This window comes from Leopardus geoffroyi, chromosome C2 (genome assembly GCF_018350155.1).
Source record: "Leopardus geoffroyi isolate Oge1 chromosome C2, O.geoffroyi_Oge1_pat1.0, whole genome shotgun sequence".
NCBI lineage: Eukaryota > Metazoa > Chordata > Mammalia > Carnivora > Felidae > Leopardus > Leopardus geoffroyi.
The window spans coordinates 22,865,033-22,877,705 of NC_059333.1; the positions used below are offsets into that span (position 1 = coordinate 22,865,033).

Genomic DNA, 12,673 nt, shown 5'->3' on the forward strand with positions numbered 1-12,673 from the left:
ATTCCTAATTATATTGAAAGAATGATAAACTGGAAGGGTCCCTGATTATGGTCATAGAAACACAAACTTTGGGAATTGATACAGACACATAATCAGCAATTACTAAATAAGACGTAGTGTACTCAAACAGAATTTAAAGCCCAGGCACTAGGCAGTATAAAAACAATGATATACAATCTTAATTTAAACTATAATATGAAAGGCGCCTCTGTGGCTCAGTTGGTTAAGCGTCCAACTCTCTATTTTGGCTCGGGTCATGATCTCACAGTTCGTAAGTTTGAGTCCCGCCTTGGGCTCTGTGCTGACAGTGCAGAGCCTGCTTAGAATTCTCTCTCCCTCTCCCTCTACCCCTACCCCTGCTCTCTCTCTCTCACAATAAATAAACTTAACAAAATAAAATATGTATACATGTAAAATACATATACAAAATAAAATGAAATGAGGCAGTGAACAAGTAAATCTGGTTTATTTAGAAACTTGTAAGTATGTAACAGCAAGAAGTAACATATGCCAGTCCTAGAAACAAAGCATAACCTCAAAAACAATGGCTACAATCAACATTGAAACTGAACTTTTGGCCCTTGATAACTGATGAATTACTCATTCCCTCACTCTATTTTTTCCTGATATAACTGACTTCTTCCAAATATTACTTCATGAAAAATAATGGCTTTTGTTATACACTCATAATACTACATAAGTAAATTATGAGAAATTAATCATTAATGGGCCATGATCCAAATGCATAAAATTTCCTTTTTAAGTAAAAGCACATGAAAAATATACAATAAGATTTGTATGTGTATATGTATTATATGAAATATATAAGTGTATTTATATCAAGGTATTTAAAAATATAACATAGTAGTTAACTGCTAAAATAATACAACTTATTCATGTGTACATAAAGACTTACCTCTAATATCATCTTTCTCCCTGCACTATATGTCTTTAAATTAGTGGTGTTTTTAGCTGGCAAGACTAATTTCTCTCTTCTCCAAAGGACTGATGCTGGTGGATTAGATTTCACATCACAGCTTATATTGATCGGGTTTCCTTCCCAAGAGTAATAAATTGTTTGGTTTGATATAAACTTGGGAGCATCTGTAAAGCAAAATAACGTAACATTTATAGACCTTTTCTTTTAGGTAAATAATCAATTAGTGTTAACAACAGTAATTATTACTCAACTACAAAAAAAAAAGCCACATCAATTCTAATTTCATATATTTAGTGTGTGACAGCAGAACTCATGAAAATATGTTGTTTGACTCTTTCATCAAATAATTTTAAAATTAATATAAAAATATTCAAAGTTTGTCAATTATTAAAACATGAAACATTAGTGTACAGAATTTGCTTTTATTTTATTTATTTATTTTGTTTTCAACGTTTATTTATTTTTGGGGGAGGGGCAGAGAGAGAGGGAGACACAGAATCGGAAACAGGCTCCAGGCTCTGAGCCATCAGCCCAGAGCCTGACGCGGGGCTCGAACTCACGGACCGCGAGATCATGATCTGGCTGAAGTCGGACGCTTAACCGACTGCGCCACCCAGGCGCCCCCAGAATTTGCTCTTAATAATCTGAGAAAAAAATTATCTATCCAGTTAATTAATAGCTATGTACGTATATGAAATCTGTTTCTACAACAAACTTCATTATAAAGTGAGAGTTTAGGATAATGGAATCAGTGGTCATGTGTCATTTTTAAACCTTGTCTTATTCATATAGTTTCTTTTATAAGATATTTTGAAGCATATACAAAATCTAAATTGAAATGTCAATATCACAATTAAGAGACTTTTTTTTTCCTGAAAAATAATTTCCAGTTTTAATTAAACCAGAGATGATTTAATTTAATTGACCAAGTTGATTTGAAAATTAATCAGTGCCTCTGAGGGTCTGTCAAAACTGAGGCCCCTACATCAGACCTCTGTAAAAACAGTTAAGAGAAAATAGACAATATTATTATATTGTTTTATCAAAATAACCTAATTGCGAAGACACACAAGCGTGGTTTTTAGCCTTGCTCCATGCCAATCATAACCTTTTCAAGTTTCAGTATCTTGACTGTATAATTATTTGAGAGAATTCATTTTTAAAATTTTTACTAAAAATCATAATCCTAAATTAAGTGGTAGCTAAAATGTTGCTGGTAGAAAATGTTGATTGTTATTGTTATTAATTATTTAGAACTTAGTATCATTTCACAAACTATCAATTTCAGTTTTGTTGTTTTACTACCTGTAATTACTTAAAAATGAGCTACACCAATTTTGTTATATCAATAGAGTATATATCTGATATATAAGAATTATAATTTATAGTACAAATGCACAAGTAATTTTAAAATCCTTGTCCTTTATTTGTTTTAGTGTATGTTTTTAATGCCAATCTCACAGATTTGAATATTATCATAATACTGGTATGGAATATTAATTGAGTGTTTTCCATGTAAGACAGTAGGATTGTACATTTTATTCTGTTTTATCTTTTTAATAACCTTGTGAGGAAGGTGCTATTCTATTTGAAGCATGAAGGATCTGGAGTAAGGGCTGTGCAGCTTATTCTAGCACTAAGTTGTAGGTGTGGGATATGAATCTAGGGTGATTTTAACCAGAGGCCATTCATTAGATAGCCATTCAACCCAGGAACAAAATTATATTATTCAGTGCTAGCAACATGTTGGTGATGTGGACTCTATCATACATTATTGAGGTAAATACAATTTCAACAACCCCTCAGGAAGATAAAGAGCCTTAAAAACCTTTATAATTTTGATTCTGCAATCTGGTCTTACGTTTCTCTCCAGAGAAAATAAATGGAAATATCCAAAGTTTATATAAAGGACTTTTAATGCATTATTATCTTAACAAAAACTCAAAACAACTTAATGTCCCTCAAAAGAGAATTGTCTAAATAAGTAGTAACACATCTTGGCCCTTAGGTGTGCTTAAATATCACACAGACATCTCTACCTATGGTTACCCTCAGCTTGCAGGGTGCCCGTCCTTCCCGTCTGACTGTCTTCAAAACTGAGCCCCACACTTCCTCAACGCAGCCTGTCCACAACCTTCAGTGGGGGTGGGCTTCTGTACTTGGTGCTCCCACAGACTCTATGTTTTCCCTCAGCATGGTCACAGGCATTGGCCCGATCCATGTCATTGTGTTTTCACTAAATGCTCTGACTCTTACAAGTTAAGATATGTCTTGTTCACAATTATATACCTGATAGCTTACACAGTGTAAGGTGCTTACTCAGTTCTCAAAAACCGTACATCAAGTTTACTTGAAATTAATCAGCCAATTAATTTTCAATTCAACAGCTCAGTTAAATTGAACGGAAGGTATTTTCAAGGAGAAAAGAAAAAAAGAAAAAAAAAAGAAAAAAAAGACCTTTTTCAAGGTGTGGAAAGACGAAGTGAAAAATCTAGGAACGTATAACTAATTAGGGGTACAACTGTGAGAGAAACCAAACTTCCTGATGTTCAGAGTGAAAAGCTAAGGTTATATAGATATACAGCTCTATCTGTAAAACATTTTATTACTCTTCATAAATATGAAATATAATCTCTTTAACATTATAATATTCTAAGGAAAGGTTTATGGATAATTTACTTGCATATAAGTATAGCCCAATATGAAAATCATACATGCTAATGGAACTATTAATAGATGGCTGACTCACAGTCTACTCTGTCCATGATGCGGCATCTGTATAAATATGTATTATATTATTATAATTTGACCATAAACTTAGGGCAAGATTTGATTTTTCTCCAAAAGCAAGCAATTGCTACTAATTGTCTGCCTGATGATCTCAGTAGGAATTTAATTTGGAATCACTGATGTTGAATGCAAACATGCTACAGGCAATACATGCTATCCTGAAAGGCACATTAAAAAAAATGTATTTGTGGTGTGAGGCAAGAAAATATTGATAACTTCCATCTACAGTAAAACATAAAGTAAATTCCCATGCATTACATGCTTTGTAGACTCAAAACACTACCAGTGCAGCAATATGCACTAGCACAAGTTTGGCACATTAATAAAACCGAACAATTGGTGTTGGGTCACTGTTTGAAGAAAGATATGATTCTGGCACAGGCAACATGAGAAAGCTTCAGGCTAAAAACAAGCAGCCACATTTCATGTTGATAATCAAAAAGAGTAATTTTCAGAGAATTGGCCTTTTTAAAGAGTAGGCCTTTCACATCCTGAAAGACTTCAAGTATTGTGCCGAACAAATAAACTTTGGCAGTTAAGAAAACAGCAGGCGGAAGGAGGAGGAGAGAGGAATATGGCATCAATAAACCATAAAGAAATGGAAACATCTCTCAGGGCATTATATGTCCCCCAAATCCTAGTGAAGCCCAAAATAAAATATTCTACAAAATTCAATGAACAGAAATAAGTTTATGGGAAAAACACATTTTTTTATCTGAGCAAAGTAGTGAAAAAAATCAGAGAAACGTGAATACTGACACGATAAAATATGTCATTCGCTGGATGAAAAAGTAGCAGTGTCCCTTCAGAAAGCTTCAGGTAACAATGAGAACCGAGGAAAGTGGCAAAAATGCCCTCCTTGACAAAACTTTTGTCAGGTTTCTATAACCCTTTTTAAAAAAAAATGTTTATGTATGTATGTATGTATTTATTTATTTTTATTTTTTATATGTAATTTATTGTCAAGTCAGCTAACATACAGTGTCTACAGTGTGTTCTTGGTTTTAGGGGTAGATTCCCATGATTCATCATCACTTACCTACAACACCCAGTGCTCATCTCAACAAGTGCCCTCCTCAATGCCCATCACCCATTCCTCCCTCTCCCCAGCTCCCCCAAGCAAACCTCAGTTTGTTCTCTGTATTTAGGAGTTTCTTATGGTTTGCCTCCCTCGATTTGAAACTATTTTTTCCCCTTCTCTTCCCCCATGGTCTTCTGTTAAGTTTCTCAAGTTCCACAGATGAGTGAACACATATGATATCAGTCTTTCTCTGACTATTTCTGAGAGAGAGAGAGAGAGAGAGAGAGAGAGAGCGTGTGCACAAGCAGTGGTGGGGGGCAGAGAAAGAAGGGAACAGAGGATCAGAAGCAGACTCTGATAGCAAAGAGGCTGACAGCAGAGAGTCCTAGAGTTCATGACCTGAGCCAAAGTTGGATGTTTAACCAACTGAGTCAACCAGGCGCCCCTCTATAAGCCTTTTTATAAGGACTAGGGTTTATTCTCAGGACCTTCCCTGATCGGCTGCGTTCTTCAGTAAAGAATCCTGAGCCAGTTTAGTGGAAATCTTTCTATCCTGGATATCTCAGTATCTTTGAAATCTGGTCAAGTTCCTTATTACCCACCCTTAATGCCCATATACGTGGCTTACTTTTATAAGAATTTTGTCAGGTTAGTTTAGCAAGAATCACATTGTAGTTGAAATGTAATCAAGTTTCTTTTAGTACTTTTCCATCTACTGACTTCCGTCATTCTGTTCACTGACTGTAAGTCTCCACCTACTTTTGTTGTCTTTGGAATTTAGTTCAATCTCTCTCCCCCATTAGAACAGTCGTGACCCCTATTGCGATCAATTTAAATACAAGTCTACCTTAACATTTTTAAGTGCCAACATAGTTTCTCTCTGACAAAAGGTAGAGTACATTCCCCAAAAACGGCAATTAAAGGAAAACTTGTTTCCTTTTGTTTAAGAAGAAAGAGAAAAGCAAAGAAAGACATGAAAGAAACATGGCGGTGTTAGAATCTATTGGATTATTTTCTATAATTTTGAATGAAACAGTTTTGAACAATCAATCACACAATAAAGAAATTCACCCCAACCAGACGTTCATGCAGGGAGACAGGGAAGATTTATATCCAACTGTTTGTGTATTCACCAAGTTCTCCTTACACAAATAAGTGATCTTTGTGTTTATTGTATTTACCTATGAACAAAGTTAAACTTGTAATACTTTCGTGCACATGGTCATTTTAAGTTATGCAGAACTGGGACAGATATCATAGCATCAAATATCTGAAAAAGGAACCGGAGAGTCCTCTACAAATCTTTGTTCTACACACAAGAAATTTGACTCTTGGATATTTGGGAAGGTGGTGGCAGAGACAACCCGTCATCTTTTGCTCTTTATGATCAGGTTATGAAACCACAACATTATGCCAGTTATTCTATTAATAACTAAGTACATTCTCAGAGAGTGGTTTTAATAGATCATTAATAGTGAAATTAGTGTTTGAAGTGATTATACCAAGTAATCAAGAAGTATTTTACTAGTCCTGTATGCTGCATTTAAGCAATAAAGGAAACATGTAATAATAGAATTTGGAAAAAAAAATTTGATGGAAACAAATGCATATTGGTACACTCATTTCAGGGTGATGTCAATAAAATGAGATAATTAACATCATAACCACTTTGCCAATTTCTCTGCTGAGGTATGAGGAGCTAAGATGTAAGATGAAATGTATTCTGGGGCATGTCAATTATTTTCTGCACTCGGGGTTTTATGGCTAGAATCACATTTTGGCAACATACCCTTGAATAGATAGTGCTTAGATGAAAATTCAGGAGTTAGTTGACCTTACATTGAGAATTGAAAAATAACAAAAAAGAGTGGTGAGAAAGAGAAGGAGAGAGAATGAAAGAGGGCAGGAGGAAAGAGGAGAAAAAGAAGGAAAATAAAATTAAAAAGGACAAGAAGACAATAAAGTGTATTTTGCTTTGTTGTAGAATTTATATTTCACAAATAGTTCCTGATTTCATCCAGTGCTCTCTTCTGTGTATTGGGGATCAAATGCTGAACATGAAAGACAAGATCCCCACCTTCTTCAAGTTTTTATGTTCTCTCAAGTTTAGTTTATAATTTGGGGTAACTTGAACCAACTCACTGATACACTTACATCAAGTTCAGCATCAAAACACAAAAAAACTAAAATAGTAAACTATGAATTTATTTAAAACTGTAAACAGAGAGAAAAGTAAACCTATTCTTTCAATATCACAAAGTCAAAGATAATGCTCTAAACTTCAGCTGGAAAATGTGAATATACCTTTTATTCTTAATTAATAAGATATGTTAAACTATTGTATATAATGATTGGTTGGGGTGTCTGGGTGGCTTGGTCGCTTAAGCATCTGACTCTTGATTTCAGTGCAGGTCATGATCTCAGTTCATGAGATAGAGCCCTGAATTGGGCTTTGTGCTATCATCACAGATCCTGCCTGAGATTCAATCTCTCTCTCTCTCTCTTTCTCTGCCCCTCCCTGTTCACATTCTCTCTTCTTTCTCAAAATAAATAGACATTAAAAAATAAAATAAGGGGTTCCTGGGTGGCTCAGTCAGTTAGGTGTCCAACTTCAGCCCAACTCATGATCTCGCAGATCCTGAGATCAAACCCCATGTCGGGCTCTGTGCTGACAGCTCAGAGCTTGAAACCTGCTTCAGATTCCATGTCTCCCTCTCTCTCTGTTCCTTCCCCACTCACACTCTGTCTCTTTCTCTCAAAAATGAACATGAAAAAATGTTAAAACAATAAAAAATAAAAAGTAAAATAAAGTTTGATTACTGTTTATATACAAGATTAGTATTTAAAAGGTAATCTCTTGAGACGCCTGGGTGGCTCAGTCGCTTAAGCTTCTGACTTCGGCTTAAGTCTTGATCTCACAGTTCTTGAGTCCGAGCCCTGCATTGGGTTCTGTGCTGACAGCTCAGAGCCCGGAGCCAGCTTTGATTCTGTGTCTCCCTCTCTCTGTCCCTCCCCCACTCACGCTCCATCTGAGACTCTCTCTGTCTCTCTCTCTCTCTCTCAAAAATAAGCATTAAAAATTTTATTTAAAAAATAAAAATGAATAAATAAATAAAAGGTAATCTCAAAATTTATTGTCTAGCCCTTTTGTGGTTAAGAAATTATGAATAGGGGCGCCTGGGTGGCACAGTCGGTTAAGCGTCCGACTTCAGCCAGGTCACGATCTCGCGGTCCGTGAGTTCGAGCCCCGCGTCGGGCTCTGGGCTGATGGCTCAGAGCCTGGAGCCTGTTTCCGATTCTGTGTCTCCCTCTCTCTCTGCCCCTCCCCTGTTCATGCTCTGTCTCTCTCTGTCCCCCAAAAAAATAAATAAACGTTGAAAAAAAAAATTTAAAAAAGAAATTATGAATATGCTAACCACAGCACTTTTGCTCTTGATCCATGACAAGTGAAGTCTTGCATTAAGAATAAAATTGCTAAAAAAAAAAAAAAATAAAAATAAAAAGGGGCGCCTGGGTGGCGCAGTCGGTTAAGCGTCCGACTTCAGCCAGGTCACGATCTCGCGGTCCGTGAGTTCGAGTCCCGCATCAGGCTCTGGGCTGATGGCTCAGAGCCTGGAGCCTGTTTCCGATTCTGTGTCTCCCTCTCTCTCTCTGCGCCTCCCCCATTCATGCTCTGTCTCTCTCTGTCCCAAAAATAAATAAACGTTGAAAAAAAAAAAAAAAAAAAAAAAAGAATAAAATTGCTAAAATAAACAGAAGGTATTATTCAATATCTCAATAAAGAATAAATTTAATCCCCAAATTAGCATATTTACTAATGCCTTAAAATATAATAATTACTTTTTTTTGAAGTAGGCTTCATACCCAGCATGGAGCCCAACACGGGGCTTGAACCTACAACCCTGAGATTAAGACCTTAGCTACAATCAAGAGTCAGATGCTTCACCAACTGAGCCACCCAGGGTCCCCCTCAAAATTGCTTTTTAAAACACTTTTTAAATTATATTTTTTTATTTAGAAATGTATTTACTATGTAACTTTTACATCAGGAAAATTCATAGGAATATCCCAAGTTGACCTCAATATTCAACTTCTTATTAAGACATTTATGAAGAAATTAGGTTGTTACCACTTTTCAAAACATTAAGAGTTGAAAATTTGTTATGTTGCTTCCATCTTTGTTGGATGTCCATGTATGTTTTCTTGAGTACATATTACCTCTTATAGAATAATATTCTATCTAGAATATAATGAAAACTAAGGGGGGTTTGTTACTAAAAATATCATTCATAGCATAGAGCAAAAAAAATAACTAAACTGGGGCGCCTGGGTGGCACAGTCGGTTAAGCTTCCGACTTCAGCCAGGTCAGGATCTCGCGGTCCGTGAGTTCGAGCCCCGCGTCAGGCTCTGGGCTGATGGCTCAGAGCCTGGAGCCTGTTTCAGATTCTGTGTCTCCCTCTCTCTCTGCCCCCACCCCGTTCATTCTCTGTCTCTCTCTGTCCCAAAAATAAATAAAACCTTGAAAAAAAAATTAAAAAAAAAATAACTAAACTAAACATAATTGTAAAAATACCCTCCATACTCTAAAAGTAGCAAACATAAACACTGGTATCTTCCTGTACCTCTCTCAACAGTGAAACTAAATTTGATTCTTTTTTAAAGTTAAGTGAACTTACTAGCCTTTATGTGTGTGTATGTGTGTGTGCTCACGCATATGTATTTCTTGTAGTGTGAACACATATATGCATCATTTCAAGGGAATTTCAAGCCATCTGTTTATCTGTTGAGAGATATTAATTATATGGAGTTGAATCATAAGCAGTTTCATTTTCATATTTTAAAAATTTAAGTTTCTGCACTTGAGGTAATATGCTTGGGTGTTAAAAAAAACTATTATATTTTTTCTTGTGCTATCAAAAGGGCAAAATTCATTTTCGATTTTCTCAGTATTGTGGTATCATATATTATACTTTATCTTTTAAACAGTTACACTTCTACAATAACTTAAAAATTAAGTACACTCTATAAACTACTGTAAATAATTAGCATTTTATTTACGCTTTAGTTGTATTTGGTTTGATATTTTAGCTAATATTTATCTATTCTTCTATTTATTCCATCATCCATTCTAAACCCTGCCATCATAGGGTGCCTTGCCAAACAAAATATTACAGTCCTTTAATCATTGAATTGATTGCCCATCTCTAGTCAAAAAAATTTGTGTCCATTGACACTAAGCTAACCGTCAGCAAATATGGATACACCCGTTTACATATAAAAGTTTCACCACCGTGGCTATTCATCAAATCATATTTTGAGCTTGTGGGGAAAAAAATCCGATGTCTAAGGGTTCCTCTGAAAGATTCTGAATGTACTGCTTTGGGAAGGGTAGTTGCTGCAGTAATTATCCCCAAGTATTATTGTGTGTCTATTTTATACTAATTACTGTTAAAATGAGAGGTTTCATGTCAACAGGGAATATTCTCTAGGGGATCAGGCAGATGCAAAAATATAGAAGTATAATGAAGGCAATATGTATCACAATAGAAGTGGAATGGGTAAGGTTCTTGTCTGAAAGGTATCAGCACTGAGCCTAATTAGGATATGCAGGGGAGGCTCAAAGAAAACTTCCCAAAGATCATTATCCTTACTTCTAAATTTTTTGAGCATATAAAATGTGTTGAATACAGTGCTACCTGCTTCCCATGGATTGTCACAACAAGGCTGACATTAGGAATCTGGACACACACACACACACACACACACACACACACACGATGAACTACCAGTGGAAGCCAGAATTTTGCAGCTGCTGTTTATAAGTAAAATATTACATTAGAAATAATGTCAGGCCTGCCATTGGATTCAAGTCCCAACTATGCCAGATAGCAACGATGTCACCTTGATTTTCTGTTTTTTAGTTTGGGCTTTGGATTTTTTTATTTTATTTCTTTTTAGAATTAATAGTTGAACTAGTTTCTTTAATCTCCAGGAGTTTATTAACACAGAAAACATGAATCTTGGACAAATTAAAAATATAGACAGAGGATTATAATATTTACCATATATAAAGAGACATTGGACAATATAAAAGGTGAAATTTGTTTTTGGTTAAAATTATAAATTCCTCAGGATAATGTTAATTATCTCAAGTTTATAAAAGCCTCTGGTTGGTAATTTACTATACACACATACATGTAATTTTATGTATATATATGCATGTATGCTTATAATGAAAATGAAGAATAATCCTTTTAGCAAATACCATTTTAATGAGTTAACATGTTTAAAACCAAAGGATGCATGTGAGAAAATCATGTGAGTTCCTCAGTGGCAAAAATATTGGGAAGTACATGATTTTTAGGCTCCCATATCTTCTTCTAATTACGTGATTAATAAAACTATATTTTGCACAGACTGTGAGAAGAAAAATACGTATAACTGGATGTAAAATGAATACAAGTCTTAACAATCAAAGAACTATGTTCTCCTATCTATCATCACAATGGAAAGATCTCTACAGTGTAATTATTTAAATCTAATTAAATGGAAGCCGTATAGGTAAAAAGCTGAGCTAGAACATTTCAACAGCACTTACATCCATAACCTTAAGTGAATCTCTAATTTAAAGTTACCAGCATAAGAAGACACACCAGAGTGTGTCAGGATCTGAATTTGTCATTTCCTCAAAGCGGGGATCAGGAAAAGCATGTTCCAGGCATACAAGAAGACATTAAAGAAACTTCTAAGACTGCTTTCAGACCTAGTGCCAAGTTACTCCTGTTTTGATAAATGTACTTCTAAATTTTTTTGCCTTATGGCTGAGACTTAGGGCTGAACATGCAGCTGGCACTCATCAATGCATTCCTAACGCTGCACAACTTCCCTCCCTGATTATTTGCTTACTACAAGCTTTTCACTTTCTCCTGTCATTCCCTCTCAGGCTCTGAAGGCTTTTTTTCTGAACATGGTTTATTTGTGGTTGGTAACTGTGACCTGAGTAACGTCTTACATTCTTGCTGAGTGCTGGTCTGAAATCCTGAAGTCAGCTTGCTCATGAGCTGGCCAAAGCTGATAACGACACACAACACACAGGCTTTGGGAGCTGAACTATAAAAATCTTTGACCTGAATTTCCACAGGTTCATGAATAATAGAAATCAGGCAGCTCACTATACAAACTCACTATGCCCTATCTGTTTTGTGAATCGAATTGAAAAGCATAATAGGGTAAGACTGACAATCAATGAAAATAAATTTGTCTTTAAAAATCATATTGAGGGGCACCTGGGTGGCGCAGTCGGTTAAGCGTCCGACTTCAGCCAGGTAACGATCTCGCGGTCCGTGAGTTCGAGCCCCGCGTCGGGCTCTGGGCTGATGGCTCAGAGCCTGGAGCCTGTTTCCGATTCTGTGTCTCCCTCTCTCTCTGCCCCTCCCCCGTTCATGCTCTGTCTCTCTCTGTCCCAAAAATGAATAAACGTTGAAAAAAAATTTTTTTAAATCATATTGATAGCATAACATGTACTGCTCTTGTAAAACAATCTTGGGATCAGAGCAAATCTGTCTTGCACATTCTCCAAATAATTTACATACTGCCATGAAATACTAACCCTTCTTGTAGTCATCATACTTTGTGGTATAAACGTTTCCATTTTTTTCTTTAATATAGATTTTAAGAACCACAGTAAAATAAAATAGGATATTCTTAAAAGTTTGACATTCATTCTTCACCAATAAATCACAGTATATAGAAATACCATTCACTTCTCTCCCACTATCTGGTTCATTGTGTGGCCTGGCCATTACTGGCTTACTAGCCAACCAGTTTCTATTTTAAGACAATGTTGGGGTGTCTGGGTAGCTCAGGCGGTCAAGCATCTATCGGTTTTGGCTCAGGTCATGATCTCACAGTTTGTGGGTTC

The 12,673-nt window shown here is 35.8% G+C and overlaps 1 protein-coding gene across 3 annotated transcripts in view; it reads right to left on the bottom strand.

Moving 5' to 3' along the window:
* NCAM2 (neural cell adhesion molecule 2) overlaps positions 1-12,673 on the bottom strand; it is a 520,619-nt gene that overhangs the window by 111,542 nt on the left and 396,404 nt on the right. For all 3 annotated transcript variants that reach the window (XM_045501591.1, XM_045501590.1, XM_045501592.1), the window contains one exon: positions 917-1,104. In XM_045501591.1, coding sequence (XP_045357547.1) covers positions 917-1,104 — 188 coding nt within the window. The remainder of the gene's footprint in view (positions 1-916; positions 1,105-12,673) is intronic.